Genomic DNA, 25,457 nt, shown 5'->3' with positions numbered 1-25,457 from the left:
CACAGGAGCTGGGCCTGGGGACGCCGGAAGGGCACGGCCACGTCCGTGATGGAGCAGGGTTGGGTAAGAGCCGGATCGCTAATGCATCGGCATTCAGACTGTGCGGACCTGCAGCTGGGAGCCGGGCGGCCCCCACTGAGGAACAGGGTGCAGGACACTCCTCCATCCGCTGCCACACGGGGCCAGCGCCCGTGCAGGACTCCTGGCGACGCTGTGGGGACGGCCAGGCCCGTGCTCTTCTGGGGGCGGCATGCAGTGCACTGGGGGGTTGCGGAAAGAGGTCCCCTCCGAGTCAGGAGGGAGCTGAGGGCATGGGCGGGAGACGGGAAGGCAGAGAAGGCACCGCGAACACCATGTTAAAGAAAATGATTTATTTAAAGTGTTAAATACCATCACCAGAATGAATTTGATTTACATTAGTTGGTGTTTGTTACAGGACTCATCTGCCCTTTTATCTCCAACTGGAATTCCCTTTGCATTAAAACAGACTATGTACAGGGCAGCAGTGGTCACTGGCTTAGTGCTATTTACACAACTAAACCGTAAGTCGAGGTGCAGACATGTGAAAATTAAAAAGAACACATCGACTTTTAAATAAATACTGCATAATGACAAGTATGTACAAATATCCCATACAGTCATGTCCTTCTTATTAAAATTAGAAATAATTTGTATAGGAATACGCACAAAAGATCACGTGACTGCCTCTTGGGATGAGGAAAATGGTAAATGTTTATTCTAAGGGGCGGCATAGACACTCTAGGTCTATGAAATCAACTGTTGCTGGTACACAGGAGGCGAAACGGTTTCAATAAAGTTTTATTCTTTCTTTGACCAACCTTGCCTGGGCCATCACACACCTAGAATGTCGAGACACGGTCTCGGTGGAGTTCATATTGCACCACGTAAAGAGAAGGCATTTTTAGTGATACTCGTTTTATCTTCTGCACCATATCAAGCATGATGGTTTTCAATGGTCAGCACTGAATTAAAAAAAAACAAACAAACAGTAATTTTTGTGCATGGCTTTCATTTAAACAAATGGGATGTCTGTGGATTTCAACAATTATTGCAAGAAACTGAAACTAGTCCATAAGAATATGTTGTCAAGCACACATAAAACCCAGGAAGTACAGGCGGTTGATGACGTTACCCCGTGACTTCCTCTCAGAGAGACTGAGGACAAGTCCGGGCTCTCAGCTCCGCCCGCGGCAAGAGCTGTTGGGAAACCAAAGGCAGGGGTTCGGACTTCCGGATTCGCCTGGAAACTTTTGGTGATGGCGTCAAAGGACTATTCATAGACACAGTGACTTTCTCTGAGTCACCTAAAAATTGGAGCTTTAAAATTGCTGCAAATTTATGTCTACTATCTTACTTTAGAAATATAATTTGTGAAAAATTGAATTTTACTACAGAAATATGAATTAATAAACTGCCCTGTGTCTTAGGGCTCCAAGTTTTAGCAGTGTATTCACACAGTAAACGGAAACCGGCTGAAGAAACCGCCTCAACAAATTAAAAAACAAATAAAACCTATGACCTCCAACACACAGTATTTTAACCCCTATATGAATAATGCGGGTGCTAAAGCAAATCTATTAGAAGTTATGATGGCCACATGACTTTAGGATTTTCCTGTAAACTGAATTTTGAAGATGAAAAAAGATGACCATGCACTGTACAATGAACTGCAAGAGTTCAATATCTCCTTTGTTAAGTCCATGCTGACAACTTTTCTGTGCTCCTGAGCCATGTTGCAAAGCCCTTTCCAACACGCTTGAAATAAAGAGAGCTCTTACATGACTTCTGTCCCTTGGGAAATTCACAAATTTAGAGGTATCCACAGCTCTGAATTAAACATGGGACGGAAGAGTCAGATTAAAAACTTGTCATTTTTAGTATTAGGTTCACTCTGGTAGGGAAAAAGAAAATAAAAGACCAAAAGAGAAAGAAGAAAAGAGAGACAGGAAAAGAAGGAAGATGTGAAAAATGTGTGCACACTGAACTTCATAGGATTTGTGTATTGAACATGGAAATAAAGTGAATATGTTATATTTATCTGTCACATAAAGAGAATTTTAAGTATCTTCTAGAAAGTATTTCCATTTGTAATGTCTGCCAAAATACAGACTCTGGTAAAGAGTAAACACGGTGTCTGTGTATCACCCTGCCGCATTCTCTCCCAGTTTTAAAACCATGCACTAGTGAAATTTATCTTTAAAAATAATATAAATTGTTGAAAATGGCTGATTTTTATTCTTTTTTTTTGCAAGTTGCAGCCCCAAGAAAATAAGTATTCAGCTGTGTCCATGCAAAAAAGTGTCTTTAATTTCATTCAGTACAGGGTAGCCACAGAATTTGGTTTTCAGAGTCCAACACATCTTGGCATTGGTGCACGACGGGCCACTCTGCCCACGGGCCCCGGCCGAGCCCGGGCGGCTGGCTCCCAACCACTTCTTTGGTCTCTTGCTTTTCACCTGGTGCGTCCCAGGACCCCACTCCTGGGCCTGTGACATGGCTTCACGGCTGGGAAGCCCCGTTTCTGTGGCATACCAGGGCTTTGGGTCCGATAAATGAAGAAAACGGAACGATAAAAATAGAAAGGTGCCATTGAAAAGGGCTTTTGTTGCATGAAACTGACTGATTCTTTGAGATTAATCCATGGCTTCAGATTGGACCAGAGCTCGAGTGTCACCGAATGCCACACCTGATAGCTCTTCCTGCTCTGCTCGTCACCTGAGGACCTTCGCTAGGGCACAATGTGTGCGACTTCCTCTGAGAACACAGGGTCGCTTCGCATCCCTAGAAAGGGGCTCAGAAGACACGACAGTAAGCATGCAGTGTTACCAGGGTCTGCGACCTGTGGATTTTTTTGTAACGCTGGTTGCTGTGACAACAGTTTTACAGCTGCTATGAACGAGAGTAGGAAGGTCCTGCTGAACTCTCCAGGGAGGACTGGGAAGCTCTTCTGGTCAGAGGGGCCAGAGTCGGGTCTACCAGGGAGGACGGGGGGAACAGTCTGAACCACCCGATCACCATGTTGGACAGCTCCAGCTCGTCCAGAAGGATCTGGGCCACTCCCATGAAGGATTTGTGATCCATTCGGCCGTAATCACCCCAGACAATGATCTGTTGGCAAAATATAAAGTAATGTCAGTATAATCATGTGTACAACACAACACTTGTGAAATAAATTAACATACATTCAGTTAATGTTCTGACATGAAAGTTCAAGTTAAGCCAGGCACACTGGCACACGCCTGTAATTCTGGACAACCTGGGAGGCTGAGGCCGGAGAATGGCAAGTTTGAGTGTAGTCTGGGCAACTTAGCAAGACTTTGTCTCAAAATAAAATTTAAAAAGGGCTGGGGATTCTAGCTGAGTGGTGCAATGCTTGCCTAGCATGCACCAGGCCTTGGTTCAATCCCCAGTATGAAAAGAAGAAGAAGAAGAAAGGAAAGTTAAGCAGTCGTGACTAGCGGGATGGCTGTCTTTCCTACTTGAATCCTGAGTTGCACAAGAAGACACAGCGAGTGTCAGGGGCAATAGGAGCCCGAGGAGGCTGGAGCTGGAGAGATGGGAGTTTGCCAGCCTAGAATCTCTCAGGAAACAACGTGCCCAGCTTCAGAGCGTGCTGCCGCCCTGGAGTTTCAGAGGGCTCAGGGCTTGAGGCTGGCGGACCAGGCCCGGCCTAGGCAATGCCCTTACACAGGGCGAATGGGCGGGCGAGCGGGCGGGCGGGCGAGTACCTGTAACACCTTTCCCTGTGGGCTCTCCTCGAAGGACAGCAGCTGCTGGTACAGGGGCTCCAGCGTTTTCCTTGCCACTTTGGTTTTCTTTTTGGCTATGCAGACTCCGTTATCTAACAGGTACACTTTTACGTAGGGTGCTGGGGAGAGAGCAGAGAGACACGGGGGTGTGTGTGGCAGGGGCGCCTGGTTCCCGGGGCCCTTTGTCTGCCTTCAGTGCGAAGAGTGGGCACCATCACAGCCCTGGGGCACCCCCCGCCGGCCACTGAGAGGGGCAGGGAGGGAGATTTTTATTATTCTGTCAACTGGCTACACGGATCCAAACGTTAGCCAGGGCAAAGTGCCTCCGGGAGCAGTCAAGAAAGATGCCTCAGTCTTTCTGCCCCAGCACTGGCTTAGAGCCGTGTTGTTTTATTCATGCCCACAAATCGCTTCACTGCAAGGCGTTTATTCCCTGGCGCTGGTGTGGGCATGAGGCGGGTGGTCTTCATGCTATGCGTTCAGATTAGCTGTGTGGAGGCAGCTAGTTATGAATTCTATGGCTCAAAACTGATCTGATAGATGTTTCACAAAAATCACGTTCACGCGATAAAAATCATGACATTTCCTAAGACAGAGTGGGCAGACCGGCTCCAAGGCCTTCACAGACGCGCTGCCAGGCACAGCACCAGGCTGACAGGGAGCCGTCTGCAGTGTACTCTACACTTCTGCGGGGATACGGACGGTAAGAGGTTTGGAGTTAGGAGTTTGTCAGTGGAGGCGCTGAGGCTAGAGACCAATTTCAAAACTCTCAGAGTGGCTTTATGCATTACGTCTGGTGATTTCTGCACAGTGCATGGAGGTCATCGTGCCACACCCTGCGGCCCTGCAGTGTGAAACGTGGCATAACAAGGCAGAGTCCTTCCTCGCGAACGGCAGGATCCCCGGCATGCGGGGGCTGCTGCCTCGGTGGACCTCAAATTCTCATCCAGCTCCAGAGCCTCCGCGCCTCGGGAGAACCCCCAATCTCCAGATAAACTGGAGAACGCACAGCACCAGGAAGCAAGAGGTTCTTGGGTACATGTGGTGACAAAATGAATGACTGAATTCCTTGGTGGTCTTTTCTTTGGCACTGGTTTCTACTCGCCGTACTTATTCAACACGTTGTATATCCCAGCAAGGGACATGAACACTCATGCGCGATAACGCAAACTATGAAGGCCCCACACCAGCCAGACAAGCGACTCACCGTCTCCATCCTTGATTTAACTAGCAACGAAGGTTCCAGCAAAAACAACGAGGTCCCCGAACCGACGCTAGGCTTATGGACAGTAACCGGAACCGCCCCTGCTCTTACCTGGCAGTGTCTTGGAACCTGGTTTTACAACAAGGCCACGGGCTCGGATGATCTCCACCTCCAACTGTCCCTTCTTGTCCAGCATTCCCACCTGGATGTCGCCTAGGGTGTCGGGAGAGACAGACGCGCTTACTGTGCCACGCAGAGAGAGTGTGGTGTGCCAAAGGCTCTGCTTCACATCATTTCTCTCACAGTTTATTTACATCTAATATTGATAGGTTTTTTATTCATTATTATAGATCAAAGTCTTCCTTCAAAAATCATAAGAAATTAAAAAAGTAAAAATGAGATTTTTTTTTGTTAAGATCTAAGATGACTTACTATTTGTGATAACAGTCACAAACTCAGTGAAATTTCGAGAATGTAATTTTTAAGATTCTAACAGAACACTCTGGAAGTCAGGGGACGAACTCACCCATCGCAGGGGTGGCCAGCGTCTGGCGGCCCACCAGCTGGGCAGGGCCGAGGCCATCCAGGAAGTCGCTGAATTGGCTGTCGGAGGCCAGGCGGACGCCGGGGAAGATGAGGCTGCGCAGAGAAAGACAGGCAGCGTCAGTTCCCAGCCCCTGTGCACTGGGGCACCGAGGCCGCCCGTAAGCCCGGGAGGTGGCAGACAGCCGCTTCTGTGGCCTGCCACTTACCTGTGCCAGATGCCACCCCCCCGGCCCTCGCTGCCCCTGTCATGGAGGCCCTGTCGCCGCACCTCAGGCCTGTTTACTAAAGCGTCCCTCCCTCGCGTGGCCCGCAGGCAGGGCTGCTGCGTCTGTCCCTGGCGTGCTGTGTGCGCAGCACACCTTTGGTGGCTCTGTCCTCGGCGTCCTCCCAGCTGGGCCAAACCGGCCCCAGGGCCACGGCCTTTCCGCTCCACCTGGCGCCGTGCAGCCTGCTTCCTCCCGCAGGAACCTGGGTGAGCCCGGCCTGCCCTGCTCCTCCCTCCGCCCCGATCTTCCCTTGCAGCTCCCTGAGGACCTGCCACTGCGGCTGGCTGGGGTGGCACAGGCTGTAATTCCAGCACTCGGGCTAGGGCAGGAGCATCACAAGATTAGTCTCTGCCTCACAGTAAAAACAGAAGTAAACGTTCTCACTGTGCTGTCTGCATTATCTTTCATTCTCCTTTGAAACTCTAGTCAGCTTTTCACTTTCACCACTTCGCCAAAACCTCTCGGATCAAAGTTACTGAATGAACACAGAGGTGAGCCAGGCGTTTGTGCTCAGCGCGTCCACTGGGAAGACTCGGCACTTCCTCTTCCTCTTCCTCTTCCTCGGAGCGCTCCTGTGCTCCCTGTCCTGGAAGCCTGCACTCCTTTTTCTGGGGGGAGGGTCTTTTTGAGACAGGGTCTTCCTATGCAGTTCAGGCTGGCCTTGAGCTCAGTTTGTAGCCCGGGCTGGTCTCAAACTCACAATGATCCTCCTGCCTCAGCCTCCCGAGTGCTGGGATTACAGGGGTGCACCACCACACCCGACTGAGCCTGCACTCCTGCTCTTAGTTGACCACTAAACAACACAGTGCAATATTTTGACCTCTTTTCCCTTCCCTTCCCTTCCCTTCCCTTCCCTTCCCTTTTTTTCCTTTTTCCTTTTTTCTTTTTTCTTTTTTCTTTTCTGCAGCCCTGGAGATTGAACCCATGGCCTACACACTGTGCTACATCCCAAACCTTTTTTTATTTTGAAACAAGGTCTTGCTAAAATCTCTAAGTTGCCCGGGCTGGGCTTGAACTCGCTCTCCTCCTGCCTCAGCCTCCCAGAGAGCTGGATAACAGGCGCGTGTCACATGCAGGATTCCCTTTTCTGTTCTGTCTGAATCCCTGGGTGATCTCGCCTTGCTCATGGATTTCAATGATTCATAGGGCTGTGCCCGTGTTGGTGTCTCCAGCTTGGATCACGGGTACCACAGCCGCTCAGTCTACACAGCTGCTCAGGTGCTTTACAGGCATTTGAGGCCTGACTTGTTCAAAACCGGCCCCAAAGCTCTCAACAGAAAAGCCAAACTCTGGTCCTCAGAGAAGATCCCCACCCTGTAACGGCCACTGCACTCTCCCGCTCGCCCGGCCGTGGACACATTTCCCTCCCTCTGTGCAATGGGCCAGTTGTGTGCCCGCAAACTTACACGCACCAAGGTGCAGAGGAAAGGCCTTCCGAAAACTCAAGGCAGCCACCTGCCAGCCAGAGGCAGAGACCCCAGGAGGGTGGAGCTGCTGGCGACACCCGGACCTTGAACCTCTAGCCTCTGGGTTACTGAGAAACACGTTTGTCACTTAAGCCACCGGCCTGTGGCACTTTGTTACCACACACACTGGTATGTGTTACTGTTCTGTGCCACGGTAAACCCCGCACATGGACTCGCTAACGCCTCTGCTTCCGTGCAAGCTGGCATCGTCTCATAGTGTCACCCGGCCTGCTAACCTGGAAGTCAGATCCCGCTCCCTACAGGAGGCCCTGCGCCCCTTGCCTGCTCTGGATCTTGGCGCGGCGGCCGGGGCCTGAGCCTGAAGCCCTCGCTGCTCTGCAGGCCGCTCTGCTGCTCCCTCCCTGCAGCGCTCAGAGTGCTCTCCCTGCTGCTCTGAACCCGCAGCTCTCATCTTTCCCTGGCCTTATTTTCCCCTCAGAGCGCACATCACTTAATTTTACTCTCTACATTCGACTGTTTTTCCTTGTATGTAACTTCTCCAGCAGACTGCCGGTTAATGAAGGTAGGGTTGTTGTCTGCTGTTGTATCTTACCTCCTGGACCCGTGCCTGGAATATCGTAAGCACTCAATAAATACTATCATACTCAACAAAGTGACGCCTGGGGAAACAATTTGCCCGAGCTTCTCTAATACCAAAGGCCCACCGAGGGCCAGGCCTGCGGGTTTCCGGGCCCTGGACCTCCCCACGGACACCCAGTGTGCGGAGGACTCAGGAGCCAGGCACGGATGCGGACGCACAGGCCACGCTTATGCACCGGCACACCCTGCGCGGGGCCTCGCCACGGTCACCACCAGCGCTCAGAGCCCACGGACTTTCCCCTCGGGCCTCCGCCTCTCTTCAGACTCCTGGTGAGCACAGAGTCTGCTTCTTTCCCTTCATCTCAATCCCTAGTATTCAGTTAGCACGAACGCTTTGGCACACCGGCACCGATATCCCATGTAACTCTATTTACGAGGGTCTGAGGCCCACAGGCACCTTGCAGTGACATGGAATCCTGCAGACAGACCACCTCGCGCTTGTCCTTAGCACCGGGTCAGGGGTTCCGACGGCCTCGCGTCTGCACACGGACCACACGCGTGTCCGGGAGTCTGTGCGACCACAGCGATGGCAGAACAAGGCCACGCCCTCCGCTTTCTTCCGTTAATGTCCTTATCACCCCTTCACAATCTGTAGTCACTACTGCCATTAACTTGTCGGTGATGGGGCTGCAGTCTTTAGAAATGCTTTAACATAGCTTAAAGGCAGCTGATTCATAGGAAGGCTTCACAGAACTACGAGAAGAAGAGGCTCACCAACTTTTTGGTGCATTTCCTTTCAGTTGTAGACTTCATATAATTTTTTGATTATAATAAAAATATGCGGACACAGACTTAGCTTCAAGCAGTGACAATTACACTTCCGTTGTACATTAATTTCATTGTAAGCATTACTGCATGGAACTATCAGATGATAAACTACATGAAAGGTGATTGCTATTACAGGAAACTAAGCATGTATCAGCATTCCATTTTTGGACATAATAACCCTTAAGCAGATAAAAGTTTTTAAAAATGAGTATTGTCCACACGGCATGGCACGAGTCCTTACTGCGCTGTGTGTTTCAGGTACTACTGCATGGTAGGGCAGCACAATTTAAACACACGGAGTGTGAGAGTCACATTTCAGCATCCCGCTGTTAAAGCAGGACTCTACCCCAACCCATTTCCTTCGACACAGAAGCTGGAACGTTACTCTGCTCAGTGGCCGTGAGCCCCGCTGTGTCCACAGGAAATGAGCCTGCGGGGCAGTGTGATGGGCAGCATGGGCTGGCACCCAGAGAGCAGAGCGTGGACAGTGCAGGGCGCCTGCCAGGCTGATCGCCACACCCCGCAGCGCACCACTCACTTTCCTTCCGAACTGTAGCTGTTCATGCTGCCGTCGGTGGACTCACGGCTGGCCTGCCGGGTCATCCAGTTCCTCATCTCCACAGCCAGCCCGGTCTCCGTGCTCCTCTGGACAGTGCTCCGCAGCTTTTTACCTCCTCCTTCTGCAGAGACAGAAACCACAGGTGTCAGAGCTTTGTCACCACCACCGGGCCGCAACACACCAGCCAATACTGCCAGGTCCTCAGAGGAAAAGAACTGCATGTATCCAAAGTGCTCCTAGTAAGAAGACAGAGGGAAAGGCATTTAAAACAATCTTAAACACTGTCGTATTGAGTGATATAAAAATCTTTAAGAGGCACAAAATACCACTGTTTTATTTCCATTTAAAACAGTGTTCCAACTGCTAACATCAGAGAAGAATTCAACCTGAGGAAAATAGAATAAGCTTTGCTTTCACTGTAGTATAAAATGCCAGGTTAATTTATGCCTAGCACCTTGTTTTAATTGTAATATTGAAATGCCAGATTAATTTATACCTACCTTTGTTTCCTGTTTCTTTTTGTCATAGTAGAAGAATTAGACCTTGGTGCTATTTATGCAGAACAGATAGTGAAAAATACTCAAATTCTAGCCTTACTTTTCACGAGAAAATCTGTTTGTGTCAGCTGAGGGACGTCAGCAGGCAAAGAAGTGCCACAAAGGAAAGCGCAGCCTGCCAGGAGCTTCCCCTCTTGGTGCCTTCAGCAGGGTTCTCACGGGCAGTGTAGCAGCCCAGCGGCGCTGTGTGCAGCCAGTTCGCTCCTGGCCACAGACAGCGTGTCTGCGGGGGTCTTCACGGTGTGCTGGTGAAGTTGTGCTCGGAGCCATGAGGACAGCAGATGCGGGGCGCATCTGAAGGGGTGCGGAGAGCGGGGAGACAAGAAGCTGAGCCCAAATTAGGGACCTGCAGGGCTGAGGGGTGGCGCTGAGAGCACGCAGCCGCAGCAGGCGGGCGGCAGCCCGAGACTTGCATCCATTCACTTCTTGGGGCCCACACTGCCTCGCGTGGGCTGTGCGATGAGCCGCTCTCCCAGACCCTCCGTGCAGCCAGGGCCACGACTTGCTGAGACCTCCTCGCGAGCCTTTTACATTTGCTCTCCACTTTGAAACAGTGCTTACATTTCATCCATTTCCTATTTCAACTGTAACAAGCTACAACAGCTCTAAAGAGCGTGAACAAACACAGACTGTGACTGACACACAGCTCGTCCCAGAGACCCAAAGACAGTATTTTAACACTGATCACAAGCATGTTGTGCTGAGATGAGTGATAACCAGACATGCTTCCCCTGCTGACGAGGGAGAGCGCCTACTCACAGAGCAGTGTTAGTTAATAAATGTAAAGGAATGATGAATCTAAAAATTATCAATTTGCAGCCTCCACTGGAAGCATGGCTCATCAGTGGAGGCTAAAACCATTAGATGAAAGACTGGGAAAAGGTGTTTAGATGATCCAAATAATCATTCCACAAATTAGTTCTAATTGTCAGAGGGCAGTGAGAAAAGGAATTTAACACGGGAGACCTGGTTATCATTACCTTAGTGATCAAACAGTACTGCTAATAATGGAGGCAATCATGTGTCCCTCCTGATAGAAGATATGTTATCACCCATCAAGCTGTTCTAGACAAAAAATGACCTCTTCTAATCAAGACCTTGGGACCAACCAGTGTTCAAAAACACAGGGGGCAGAGTAACAAAATAAACAACACACACACAGGATGGTCAGACAAATCCAGAACATGGGATACTGTTCAAGAGAATTAGACTAATATTTTAACATAATGAAAAACAAACAACAAGCCATGTGAAGGAAGGTTTCAGACAAAACTCTACCAAGGAGATGGAACCATCCAGTGTTGTCAGTATAGTTCAACCTTTGTTTGGGAAAACAAAACAAAATAAGAAACCCTATAAATAAAACAGTATAAAATCAATTTCACTACAAGTAGAGAAAATGTGAATATGGATTGGATATTAGATGGGATATCTAATTGCTAACTGTTTGGGGGCAGAGAATAGCACATATTACAAAGAATTACCCAGCGCTTGGCAAGGTTGAGCCTGAGGCCAGCCTGGGTAACATAGTAAATTCAAAGCCAGTCTAAAATACCTACCAGGACCCTGTCTCAGAGAAAAACAAAAAAGAATTTCTTTTAAGATATACATGTGAAAGTCTTTAGACCTGAAATCTTACACTGTCTGCAATTTATTTTCCAGTGTGCAGTAAATAAAAAACACAAATGCATAGAACAAATAAGGAAAATGTTTTTCAAAAGATGTGGAGACAGAGTAGGCCTTAGTATTCACGACTTTGCTACTTACTCTTTATAACTTTATTTCATAATGACCCTTAAATGACCACATAAAAAAGTACAGCATCTGCCCAGGTATGGACACAGGCACGGGAGGTGCCAGCTGGTGAGTGAGACCCAGCTTCTCCCTGTAGCCTTCCACCTCATGAGAACAATGTGTTTGTGAAAACTGCCATCAAACGAGGGATACCTCAGGGAGGCTTGAAAGTGGGGACTGAGTATCCATAGGAAATACACCACTTGGAAAGGAAGTGAGATTTCCAAAGATTCCAGCCTGGCCTATCAACACTAGTGTTTTAAAGTTAACATCTGACTTTTATGCAAAGAGAGCTGACAGCCACAACAATACAGTGAACAAGTATACAATCTTTTTGTTCACAGATTCCTTTATCCCCATATCCTCTTCATAAGAACTCTAAAAATCCAAACCAAAACAAAAACCACATTTTTTAAAAAGATGCAGCATCTAAGGGCCCCAGCAGATCACACAATTCCCTGAAGTTACACAGTGACAGGACCAGAATTTATGCAGTTGCGAGACTCCAAATTCTTTGCTGTTCGTTAATCTGTCACCAGAATATAAGCGCCATGCAGTCTGTGCAGCTGTGTGTGGACGTGAGGGCTTGGGAGCTCTGGAGTGGCGGGGTGGGGGGCTCAGAAGCCGCCTGGAGGTGGGAAGAGCAGGGCACAAGAGGAGCCAGGCCCTGTGTCAAACTGCTTCTCTACTACTGATAAGCTGGGTGATACTGAGCAAGCCACTCTCTCTGTGAGTCAGTTTTCTCATACCATGAAGTGACAGTGATGGTAGTAATATGGACCTCACAGGATTTTTGTGAGGATTAAGAAAAACAAACACCTACAGTGCTTAGGATAATCTCAACGGATACAGAGAAAGTCTTGTAATAGTCATTTTCCCATTATTGGGACAAAATACACAACACCCAGATCTCAGGAGGAGAGGCTTACGTTGACTCATGGTTTTGGGTTCAGTCCATGGTCAATCGGCTATAAGACAGAAATGACAAGGTGGGAGCCTGGTATAGGAGAGCTGCTCACTCCATGGCAGCCAGGAAGGAGGGAGAGCAAGCAGGAGCGGGACAAGAATATGCCCTTCAAGGTCACACACCAGTGGCCCACTTCCGACCAGGCCCTACCTCCTAATGGTACAGTCAGCCATCAACACTCACCAATGGGTTGATCCACTGGTGAGTACAGTGCCCCCACAATCCACTCACCTTCCAAAAGCTCCACCTCTGAATACATGAAACTCTGGGGGACATTCTAGGTCTAAACTGTAGCTGTCCTCAGCCAATGGCATTACTGTTATTATGACCAGAGTGGGAGTCAGAAAACAGGTAGTCTAGGCCAGGTTCCATCACTGACTAGCTGGCTGTATAGTCTTCTCAGAGTCACACATCCTCCCTGAGTTCCTGGCTCATCTATGACAAAGGCAAGTGGAGGCGGGCAGATGCCCTCTGATATCTTGCCGTTCTAAAATCTGTGAGGTGGTATCATTAGAGGGTAACCAAGACCATGATTTATAGCATACATCAAGGAGATACACTCTTTCCCATCACCTGATGGAATCAAAGAAATCTAGCTAGTGACTGTGTAGGAGAGCTATTAGTATACTACTCACAGGAGCCCTTTAAAACTTGTCTTTAAATGTTCCATTATCTGAAACACCCACAAACATTTTATAAAGGAAATTTATTTTTTAGCACCACAAAATCTTTGTGTCACTTTCACAATGAAAGCAATTTAATCTAAACACAATAATGCATCATGGTGATTTACCTTTAACGTTCCAGATCATTTCTTATGTTATTCAAACTAAAACCTGTCTGGAACAGGGAAGGTACAAGGTGCGTGAGGTGGGCCGAATTCTGAGGCTGAGAGGCTCCCATGGTCACGTTACTCTACATGGCAAAGGGGTTCTGCAGGGGTAGTTAAGGTAACCAACTGGTCAACCGAAAGACATGGAGACAATCTCGTGGGCCTGGCATAACACACAACCGCTCACAGTAGGAATGCACCCTGGCTGCTTCCAGAGAGGGAATCAGAGAGATTTAAAAGAAAAATTCAGGGTACTCTTCCAGTCATGGTTTCAGCAGTGACAGAAATCCTGAGGAGAACACCCAGTCACGGGTGCTAGGCTTGTGACCACAGAGCTGTGAATAAATGGGTGCTGCTGAATTTGTGGTAATTGTTGCATCACAATAGAGAACTAAATGGTAAACTCAGAGTCATACATATATATGTATATATTGTTTTGTTTTGTTTTAAATTTTTGAGATGGGGATCTTGCTATACAGTTCAGGCAGTCCTTGAGCTCACTTTGTAGCCCAGGCTGGTCTTGAACTTGCAAGGATCCTCCTGCCTCAGCCTCCTGAGCCAAGTGCTGGGATTACAGGTGTCCACCACCACACCTGGCTTATATTTGTATTTTTTTATGGAGATACATATAAAAATATTCTATTATGACCATAGATGGATCAACCAAAATTGTGAGAACTTAGTTATAACTGTGTAGTACACACGTTTACATACATGTGCATAATGTGTATATATATATGTACATATATACACACACATATTGAGATAGTAAAAGAAAAGTGGGAAAAGCTAGAACAAAGGCCCTGATTTGGTGAGCCCTTAAACCACTCTGATATTACCACTGCAAACCAAAGTGCACTTGGAGGTAAAAATCAAGTTCTTGATTTGGAGGTAAAAATCAGCGTCCTTATTATTCTGCTCTGTTTAGTCTGATGACTGATTTCAAAGAAAGCCACTTGATCAAAGGAGAGACCAAAGGAAAGACCAAAGATACTGTTTTCCTAACAGTATCACAGAACTCTTTGAGCAACCTGACCTCAGTAGTCAAAGGGCTCTCCCTGCCGAGACTCGGAAACTGCTGTGCACCGTGCCCAACCCCAACTCCCAGTGAGTGGCCAAGTCCAGCGGGAAGGCGACTTCCTCTCGGATCTGCGGAGCTGGAGTCTGCCCGGCTGGCTCGCACCGGGAAGCCTCATCTTCGCAGACACTCTGCCTTCAGGGTTTTCTGGCCATCACTATGGGAGATGGTATATGGCAATATCTGGTAGCTGGTTAGAGCCTAAAATCTGTCTTTAATTTTTAATTTAGACCTCAATTTATGTACTTTACTAATATAATCTGCATTTCATTAAAAATTACTATGTTTCAGAGTATAATTTAGAGAAGGCATTGCTTACATTTAAAGCATTTTAAAAGGCATTAGAATAAGGCTTTCTAAAATTATTAACTCAGATTTTTGGAAATAATCCAAAATTGGAAAAATCCACTTTTGGAAAAAATCAAAAAATTATGTGCTCCTATGCTGTAGCAATGAGAAAGTGAAGGTTCTCAGAAGCTAGTTCTGCTTTAGTAGAAAACTTTTTCATCTTCAAAAATCAGCAGCACTTTGAAATTATACCTTGACTGTCTTCCACTTTGCTAATTCTCTGAACTGTAATGATAAGAACTGCTCCAGCACTTTTCCCAACCTCCACGGTACACACGTGGACGCGATGTCTCATGAATGGATTTTGTATCAAGGTATGAAAGAGGATGGTTTGTTTCCATCTGGTCCTGCAAAACTGCACTCCGTGGGCCACTACTGTGAGCAGACTTCTGTGGGTGCACGTAAAACCTTGTGTGCTTATATTTATGTTTGTCAGGCATTTTTATTACAATAAATATGACTCAAACTTCTGAAAGTCTAAACAAAGTAGAGACAAATGTCCATTTCTTTTGAGCTAATCCAAGATCTTCATTAACAATTAAGATAGAAATTATCAAGAATAACAAGTTGGCTCTTGAAAATTGTTTTAAGAGTGAAACATAAATCCACTTGGTTCCAACAGCTTTACCACAACCAACACAGAAGTTACATAGCTAAAACTACAGTAGTAGTAGCCACATGAACAGCCACAGTCACGGTGGTCATCAGGGCTAGTACCCCCCCACACACACTCGCCTCTTGTAGTTGGCCAATGAAATGTGAATACAACTAGCCTGTGTAACTGTGGAGCTGAAGGTGTAAATGCTGATGCACGGCCGAGCCATGTCCCTCTTCCTGTGTGTGGAAGTAGATACCAGGCACCTCAGCTGGCCTGTGTCGCCTTGTAGCCCCACTTGTGGCTCTCGAGGGACAGGCAGCAGGAGTGAGAGGGGAATATTTTGGTAGTTGATTTTATTAAAACTTAATCTACTCAGACAGACATACACATAACAGCCATAACACAATATTCCTCTCCCTTATAAATAAGAGGTTTGAAATTTGAGAAAAAATCTAATTACTGCATCCAGAATAAAGGAAGGAAAGAAAAAGTTCTTGTTTCTTGACCTAGAACTATACAGACACGCTTGGAAATAAAACCTAGCTATCTGTGGTCCTTGTTACAGCTCTGTATGCTGGTGAGTATTACTGTCACTTTTCATAAAAGAAAACTGTCCAAGCTGCATGGCTGACAAATGAGAGTTGAGATTTGAACTTAAATCTTGACAGTGTTAAAATTTATGCCTGCTTCATAAAGCAGCTGGCATCCCTCTTCATTCCATATATTACACACTAAGTTCTAATTCCAGCGTAATCAAAGATTAAAACCTCACCTTGTGCTCTCCTTGCATGTGCAAATAAACTGAAGCAGTTGCAGTGCGGAGGGCTGAGGTTCGGACCATCATGCTCTTTGTTCTCTCAGTACAATGGGGACACGTCAGTTTATGGCTAACACCTGCTCATGAATGAGCACCTTTCTGAAGCTCCGAGCTCTCATGTATGAGCATGGCGGTCACTGCTGGCCTGTGCCACCGCAGATATGCAGTGCTATTTGACAAGCAGTGATAAAGAAGGATCAGATACTTTCGTCTATATGGAAAGAGTTTTTAGAACTGTTACATACAAATCCTGATTTGAAATGTGACTGGAATGAGCTACAAAACTATTCTCAAGTTGCAGGAAGAAAACAACACAGAAACCCCCAGGACCCTGCGAAGGGAGGGAGGCTGGCGGCAGAGTGGCCTAGGGAGGCCCTCCCACCTGACCCCGCCTCTGTGGCTGGAGATACATTTGAAATGAACTGGAGAAAAAAAGTAATTACCAGCCCACCTTCCAGAGTTCTGTCCAACCCCAAGGTGACAACCGAGTTTCCAGACCCGCACTCACAGGCCCTGAGAGGCAGGCAGCCTCCTTGGAGATGTCAGCCCTTGGGGCCATCGAGAATGACACAGAAGGAAACAGTTCCCAGATAACGTGGCCAGCGTTGTCAGGGAAATTCACCAAAACCGCACTCTGCTGTCAACCTTTGCCATCCCCACCGGTGGGACCTGAGAGTTCCTAAGAATGATGGTTGGCATTTCTTACTCTAAGTGGGATTATTTCATAAATATATATATGTATATATTATGTATCATATATATGATATATCATATATATTATATATAATTTTTTTTTGTTCTGGGAATTGAACTCAGGACCTTGTGCTTGCCAGGCAGATGCTTATGCCACTAAGCCATATCCCTGGCCTATATATATAATTTGAATGAGGATAATAAAAAATAAAAATAATACAGAATTTCAAAACAAGATAGGAAATTGACAATAGTTATTTTAGTTACTACTTTATGTTTAAATTGGATATATTATGAGGTAGATAACTTGTCTTTATTTTTGTAGGTCAGCATAACATGAAAGCTGTACTTGGATGTGAGAGAAAGAATTACATGCTGCTCAAAGACCCTAGATTTTAACCTGCATGACGTACATGAATGACAGCTTCAAGTTGCCTTTCTGAGGTGGAACTATGTTCTATATTCAAAAGCAAGAGGGGTCATGTATATTTGTTCAGCAAAATCTATAGGAAAAGTTAAAAATGAGAAAGCGCTGGTCTTCTGCATTGTTTTGTTGTCTGCGGTGCAGGGGATTGAACCCAGAGACATCCTGTACAGGACATGCTCTACCACTGAGTCACACCCCATCCTGGAAGCCAAGTTCTTTCCCTTAAATTTGTTCTATACGTTTCTTTCCTTTTCTGTATGCTGAAGAACATTGAACACAGTGGAAAATAACCAACTAGCAAACATTACTTTATAAAACTAAAAATAGTGAATCATGCTGAGCTGAATAGTTTTTCTAACCACTGGTAATAATTTCATAGTACAAAGTGGATGTCTGCTAATGGTTTGGCTTATCAGCATTTGAACCCTCTTCACATCTCATTCTTTAGTTAAAATTGTCAGGTGTCACTTTCCAGTCTGCTTTGTCATTAGGGCATGATCACACAGCCAAGCTGCCCCAAATGTTACATGGGAAGCTGCTGAGGCAACCAGCAGACTCACAGGCTTGCACTCCCGAGAGGGCGGGGCCAGAATCTAACTGTCAGGGGAGTCTCCTGGCCCCTGCAGCATGGAGCAGTTGGGTGGCAGGGTGATATGTTACATGAACTCTACAGCAGCCCCTGGGCATCACTCCTAGCCACCAGGCCAGGTTGTCCTGCTGTCCTAGGCATTCTGTGCTACCCAGAATCCATCAATCAGCAAATATCTTCTCTGCCTACACTGCCAGAATTGATTTCCATTGATTGCACCCAGCATGCTAAAAGATACATACTGTATACACATTTCATTTACAATATATGTAGAAAACTGCATTCCTTGTTTATATGGCATTAAGGAGACCCAGCTTCTAGGTGTAGCACAAGAATGCATGCCGTTTAATCCCTCACAGACCTACAAGAAGCGAACAGCTGTTTAGTCAGCACAGACCCTTTCAGTTCTGCTAGCTGCTTTCCATTCCGTAAGATGAACAGAGGAAACAGCTAGGTACTTGTTCATTTCTTAATTCACTACACATTTGTCAAGTATTACAAGTACATATAATTTTTTTAATTTAGTAGGCAAAGTGAAATAGTGAATGACGGCAATCAAAGGCGATACGTGCTAAGTGATATGAGTGGTATTATGTAGGCAGAGCTCGCCGTCTGACAGAACGTCCTGGTGATGATGGAAATGTTTTGTAACACTGCGCTGTTGGATAAGGTAACTGCTAGACACATGTAGCACCTGCCTGCTTCAAATATGGCTTGTATGGCCAATGAGTTAAATCTTTATTTAAATTTAAAGAGCCACATGTGGTTTTAGTGTCTACTGTACCAGAAAGCATGGATCTGTAAGTCCAGAAAAAGATAAAAGTATCTTGAAGTGTGACCAAAAGGGAATAGTCCACACAACAGCACTATTTCACAACATTGTAAGACAGCACCATAATGTACTTTCACATAACATGAGGAAACTGAAGCTGAAGGAGGTGATCTTGCTTAGTTCATGTTAACCGGGGAAGAGTCAATACTTCCAATCCAGCCCCAGGCAGGGTTCTCTGCCTACACAAGCTCCACGACTTCTGGGGATGGGTAGGTACATGCGCTACCAGCTGAGTATGGGTGAGCACCTGACAGAGGTACACAGCGGAAGAGGAAGGCAGACAGGTATGAGCAAAGCCCAGAGGCATAGAGTGACTGAGAGCTACAAGCCGTGGAAGGCAGAGAAACAAGCTGTACCCAAGGGCAGGTTCTTGAAGACCTGGAATGCCAGGCTGGAGGCCTTCTGTGAAAGGAGAGGGGAACACAGTGAAGGTTTTGAAGGGAGAACAGTGACGATCAAGAGGACGTTTGCACAATGGATACAGAGGAGTGAAGCTGCACTGGGTGGAGACAGCCAGAGGCAGAGGGCAGGCTGGGCAGCTGTGGGAGGATTTCCAGGTGAAGGAATGGTCCCAAGTCGTCTTGGTATCAATGAGAGCCGGAAGGATGAAAGAGAACTGAGAAAACTGGGGAGGAAGTGTTTCCTTGGCAGAAGTTGCAAACTGTTGGTTTTTTGGCTGTGTTTGGTCAGCGAATGTGTTTTGTCTCAAGTAATGTTGCATAATTTTTATTTAGGCGCCAACAATGTACAGTTAAAAGGTCTTGGTGGCTGTGGAGGCAACTGTAATTCCAGTACTTGGGAGGCTAAGGCAGGAAGACTGCTGCAAGTTCAAGGCCAGCCTGGGCTACACAGTGAGTTCAAGCCCAGCCTGAACCACACAGTGAGACCCTATCTCAGAAAAAAAAAAAAATTAAATTAAAAGGTCTTAAATAAATGAAGACTTTTTTTTTTGGTGGTGCTGAGGATCAAACTCACGAATTTGCACTTGCCAGGCAGGCGCTTATGCCACTGAGCTATAACCCCAGCCCCAACAAAGACATTTTATAGCTTGTCTTTGGGAAAAATGAGGGTAACACACAAACCTTGAGGTGAAAGTCAAGCTGACACCTCGTGTTAGACATGACTCTGCCATACCTCTTGGGGTGTGGGGTTTCATCAGCTTTTTGGGGGCCTTGTCTTTCCCTGTCTCACACTTGTCCCACATTACTGGCTCCTGGCTTACAAGAATAATAAGGCAGCAACTGACTACTCGTTGAGTGTCTCATTTTAAATAGCTAAAACACCTCTCCCTGCATTTGGGATCAGGTAAGATCTTAATCGCAGTGAACGATGCTTCCCTTGCTTTGCTGAAGCAGCACAAGTGAATTCTTTCGCCAGGTCCTGCCTTTGCCTGTGTTACCCTGGAGCACGCTGGGTGATGAGACGTCTTCTCTGGAAATCCGGGGTTGCTGTTGACAGAGGCACAGTTCACAGTGTGGATGAAGCCAAGTCAACCTGGGACACCAACATGGGGCATGGGTGACAGGAAAGAGGCGCGAGCTGTCCGCTGAGGCACACAGCAGCCATGCGGATAGCGGCGAGGCGCAGAGGGGGACAGGAGCGCGCGTGGTTTCCTGACAGCACCCAGCTCCAGGACAGGGCCCTGGTGGCTGGTGGGATTCTGCCCACAACAACTTCCATTCTCATTTTCAGATGGAAAAAGGAAATGACACTTCAAAACTAGACTATCATTTTAGGGTTAACGTTTTCTTCAAGTGCTCTGACACACGTACCTAGCGGTAGGTGAATCTCTCTCTTCCTCAGTCCAGAACCACCAGGGTGTGGGACAGAACAGGCATTACCAAATGATCTGGTCTGAGCCACAGTGCAGGCCTCCTCGACGGCAACAGGGGGTATTCACATCAAAATACAGGCCTCAGAGGGAACGGGTTGGTGTGGCTACAACTTTCTAGTGGGTTCTTTTGCAAGTCATTATGCACACGACATCTCCAAGGGAGACTGGGGCCCAGTACTGGTTCTGAATTTGGTGACCTACTGTGGGGGACCACCTGGACAACTCTCCTTGTAATCCCATGGAAAAGTTATGGAATTTTAATACATTAATTCCAATCTGCCATTTCCAGTGCAAGGCACAGTGAGAATAAACACACCAAGGCATACCTGTAGTTGTGGGATGACACAGGGGTCCTAAATCCAGTTAGAACAATGGCTAACTGGAACAAAGGCCTTGACCCAGGGTTGAATCCAAGTTTTATTACTTTGGGGCCTGGGTATAGCTCAGTGGCATAAGCACCTGCCTGGCAAGTGCAAGGCCTGAGTTCAATTCCCGGTACCACAAAAAAAAAAAAAAAAAAATCAAGTCTTATTACTTCGTGAAGAAAGGAGTGGCTCCGAGATGAGTGACCCTGAGAGTGGCAGCAAGTAGGTAGGAGGCCTGAAATCACCTCCGCCATCTGCAGAGAGAAGGACATGCAGAAAGAGTAACCTGCATAATAGAACTGAGGTAGTATCGGATGTTTTGGGGTCCCTGCTTCAGTTTTGATGTGTAATTTTCAGCCCTATTTGGAAGCTGTAGGCGGGGCATCACTGACCTGTCCTATTGCTTTAAAAACCACACATCAGCACCTCGGTTTAGAGCCAACTGAGGGGATAAAGACAAAACTTAGCCGGCTCTGCACACATCAATACATGAAACAGGGCTAGGTTTAGACAAAATGGAGACCACTGCTCTTCTCTCTAGGCCAGCCATCCAAGCGGGCTGCCACACCTACTAAAGCATGAGAGCAAATGGGGGTTTCATCTGACTTTTATGTACATTAAGGTGTTAAATTCCTTTAAGGATACCGTTTGGACACAAAGCAGTGAAAGATTGTAATCCATAGGTTAAAAGGTAATATGTAATATTAAAAGGTAATCAGCCTTCTGACTGGAATTGTTCCTTCATATTTTTAATCCCAAAAGATTTTGTTTTGTTTTATCTGCCTAACATGTCACTCTACTATAAAAATGTGGTGTTATTGTTGAATATGGGATGGGCTCGTTCATGGAATGATTTATTGTACATAACCATAATCTAGGAAAAGCAATGTCTCCTATGAAAAGATCCATAGCAGTCTATCGCCACCAGTCCTGACCTGCAGTTTGGCTTTGTGAAAATGTAGATATTATAATTTAAGCGAGTCTAGATCACACATTACATTATGAAAACAGAGTTAATGGTAGCAGTCAGGCATTCTGATCTAAGTTCTATTTTAAGGAAATGGCATTAACTAGTAAGAATTAAGTGTATTACTTCAGTGTATTATTTACCTTACGCAAGGATTAGAAGAAGACAAGGCCTTTTAATATTCTTCCCTCTGGGTGAGTGGCCTCTTACAGAGTGGGGGAGACTTACACGCCTTTTTATTAGTGCATTTCATATTTATATTAATTTGCCATGCTTTGCTATCACATGCAAAGATTCTTTCCTCAGTTTTCTAGTGATTTTCAAAATTCCCATTATTTAGATGATTTTCCTATAATTTAAATTTTACCCTAGTGGTGTGAAAAGGAATGAGAAGAGTTACTTTCCTCAGTTCCGCTGTGTCAGATTGGTGGGCTCATTTCTGCATGCCGCCATGGCATTCTTTAACCACAGGCGGCAGAGCACAGAACTGGGCAAATCAAACTCATACACATGGCATGGACATCGCCAAAGGAGAATCACCAATCTAGGACCACCGGTAACAACCGCTCTGAGAAATCGGATCGCCCAGGGATTAGGAAATGTGCCACTTTCCTACATGATAAGGCCATAGCCATTTGCTCTCAGATCTGTGCCTGAGTCACTTCTCCCAGCAAGGGTGATAGCTTTTCCTTCAAATGGTTCCTCTTTTCTTGCAACTGCCCACCATGTGCAAGCACCTTACACACTCCATGAGTTCACATTATTCAGGGAGTCTCAGCGTGAGGACCAAGTAATTTAAATAGTGAGCATAACACCTTCCCATGGGCTCAATGATAAATAAACAAAATTAATGAACTGTTAAATAATAAGCAAAGTACTATTATTATTTTTACTTCAAATCAGAGATCTGAAGAGCATTTGGCTAGAATAATCTCAGGACAAGGATGCAAATGAAGAACTGCAAGTACACAAGGAAACTACCACAGAACCTGCACCATCCTTAACTACCACAGAACCTACACCAGAGCAATGGCCTTTTGGTCTTCACTAACGTCAGTGCCACTGAGAGTTCTAGTCTACGGGCAGCTTGCTTAACCTCTGTGAGTAGTTTCCCAAGTGTTAGAGGAGGAAAACAACTTCCTTGAAGAGCTATTATAACATTAAAGGAATATGTGACAGAGGAGATAGGCAATGCAACTGTTATCATTGTACTTGCTTTCCAAGATTACAGCACATTACAAGGAAATACTTGTCACCGTGAAGACAATGAAGAAATAGTACACAGAGCACTGCCGTTAGGATTATAAACCTCTGAGCCAGCGTGGTGGTTAAGCTTAACCGTGTCAGCTTGACTGCCTGCAGAGCTGCTGAGAAGCATAACGAAGCACACTTCTGAGTGTCTAGGTGAGTCATGGAAGTGTGGAGTCCCTGTCTGGCCCTCACCCCTTCCTCTCTGGCAGTGCTCCCCTGCTTTGCTTCCCAGCCACATGAACAAAGCAGCTTTGCTCTGCCCCTCCTGTCCGCCATGATGTTCCTGCCATAGAGCCAACTGACCATAGACTGGATCCCGGAAACCATAAGCCACATGAACTCCCTTCTCCACATTGTGGGCATTGGGTACTGTGTCTTGGTGACAGGAAAGCTGGCTCATACAGCCCAATTACAGGTTTGGATCATAACTCCACCATACAGCAGCTGTGGAATCTAGGGAAATTGTCTTCCAAGGTGTTTGGGAGGCTGTTGATCCATCTAGTGAGAAACTGGTATGCCTGACACCTAAATTAATGTTTACAAATATTACTAAGCCACTTTCTCAGGGGATCCTTCCCTACTTCCAAATAGGTACATTTCTCTCTGCTCTGTCCTTTGTCTAATGCACACTCATCCCAGTTATAACCAGAGTTATTTCTGTGAATGTCTGTCTCCATTAGACTGTAAGCTCACTGAAGGCCAGAAGCATGTCTCCCTAATTCATAGACTCTCACAGCTACTGCACATCACGTGTCCTCAATAAACAGTGTTGAATAAATGCATGAAAAGAATATGGCCTCTCTGTAGACTTCGCAGTGCCTTTGGCATAGAATGGTAATACCTGGAGATGCTGTATAAAAATGAAATACGAATATGGAATTGGGAGACTGGTATATTTGAGATTATTTAGCTATTATACTATTTCTGAAAAGACTTAAACAACAGACCACCTTTGAAACCAGACTGGCTTAATGACTTGGTTGGTTAATTTAGTCAAATGACACTGATTAGCAGATCACTGCTTTCTTTACACAAGCTGTCTCAACCAGTGTGAAAACTGTATGTTGCGACGGATTTGCTGTATTTGTAAAGTAGCATGGGCTCCACAGTGATGACTGCATTAACATTCCTGAGTGTGACATTCGCATGACCTTCATGCAGCCTGTGTGGGCGTCTCAGCGTGTTCCAATTTCCTCTGCGTGGATGTAGGATGACTCTGTGTGACTAGGCTATATGACAAGCAGAGGCTAGATTTTTCTTCCTATCTCATAAAAACTCTTAGGATAATATTTTGTAAACCTAAGGATTCTAGTTATCACTTAAAGAAGAATGATGACAGCTTATATAACGCAAACTCAAGACTGAAGGCTTGGTGTAACAATTAAGAGAGGAGAAGCGAGTGCACGGTAAGGTATGTGTTCTTAAATCCACTGTCTCAGGCGTACCTAAGCAGGAGGTCTAGCGTTATCACTGACTGACCTAGTGACCATGGCTAACCATCTCCAGATAAGAAAACCTAGGATGGCCCAGCAGTTGAGCGCACAGTTTGTACTAATGACTGCTTGTGTTCAAATGCTGACTCTACTAGCTGAGCAAATTTGGCATCTCTCCTTGTCTCAGTTTCCTTATCTGTGAAATAGGGACAATAAAAACACTGCTTCAGAAGGTTGCTATGAGCCTAAGGGTAAATATATGTCAAGTTCTTACAACAGTACCTGGATGATAGTAGTAAGTGCTTACAGTTTTAGCTACAGCGAGGGCCATTGATTTACCCAATTTGACTCTTAAATTTTGACTTGTTTATACATTTCCTAGAACTTTAAATATTTGATTACTGAAAACAAATGAAGTATAAATGTAAACACCATAAAAACTAGAACTCACATAAAAATTAAAAATCATGTTTACATAGGGAGGTACGTCTGTATTGGTTTATAGCAAGTTAACATCGTAACACTAAAAACTTGAATATCTTCAATGAATTAGCGTGAAGATCTTTTCCTACACATATCATTAATTCTCCATTCTTCACCTTCCACCTCCCTCAAAATAAGGAAGAATGATTTCTACCTGTTCATCAAACCCGGAAAGAACTTCTAACCCAGGGCCACCGCAGGCTCCCTAGTAAGACATCATACTATAAGCAGCAAGCGTTACCGTCGCGATAGAGACAGCTGTCTCTACAGCAGGGGCGTCTACGCACCTCAGCCGGTGAGACCCGGCGTTCGCGCTGGGACCCGCTAGTTTGTCAGTTCGTACTTGCGGAGCTAGCTGTCAGGTCTTCCCGGAACGCTGGTGCAGCAGACGCACGGCCCGCCACCCAAAACTT

The 25,457-nt window shown here is 46.2% G+C and overlaps 1 protein-coding gene across 6 annotated transcripts in view; it reads right to left on the bottom strand.

The window, feature by feature from the left end:
* Nucleotides 1-356: 356 nt before the first annotated feature.
* Rims2 (regulating synaptic membrane exocytosis 2) overlaps nucleotides 357-25,457 on the bottom strand; it is a 383,342-nt gene continuing 358,241 nt past the window's right edge. For 4 of the 6 annotated variants that reach the window (XM_013512858.1, XM_013512859.1, XM_013512860.1 and 1 more), the window contains 5 exons: nucleotides 9,159-9,300; nucleotides 5,501-5,613; nucleotides 5,086-5,187; nucleotides 3,750-3,889; nucleotides 357-3,129 (listed from right to left, as the gene is read on the bottom strand). In XM_013512858.1, the coding sequence (XP_013368312.1) occupies nucleotides 2,911-3,129; nucleotides 3,750-3,889; nucleotides 5,086-5,187; nucleotides 5,501-5,613; nucleotides 9,159-9,300 (716 nt within the window). In that variant the 3' untranslated portion in view covers nucleotides 357-2,910. Of the gene's footprint in view, nucleotides 3,130-3,749; nucleotides 3,890-5,085; nucleotides 5,188-5,500; nucleotides 5,614-9,158; nucleotides 9,301-12,728; nucleotides 12,774-13,290; nucleotides 13,647-25,457 lie in introns of those variants that run through there. The other 2 variants (XM_013512862.1, XM_013512861.1) reach the window with 2 other exon arrangements.

Source organism: Chinchilla lanigera, unplaced genomic scaffold (assembly GCF_000276665.1).
Source record: "Chinchilla lanigera isolate Chin_1 unplaced genomic scaffold, ChiLan1.0 scaffold00016, whole genome shotgun sequence".
NCBI lineage: Eukaryota > Metazoa > Chordata > Mammalia > Rodentia > Chinchillidae > Chinchilla > Chinchilla lanigera.
This window is presented reverse-complemented; position numbering and strand designations above follow the sequence as displayed.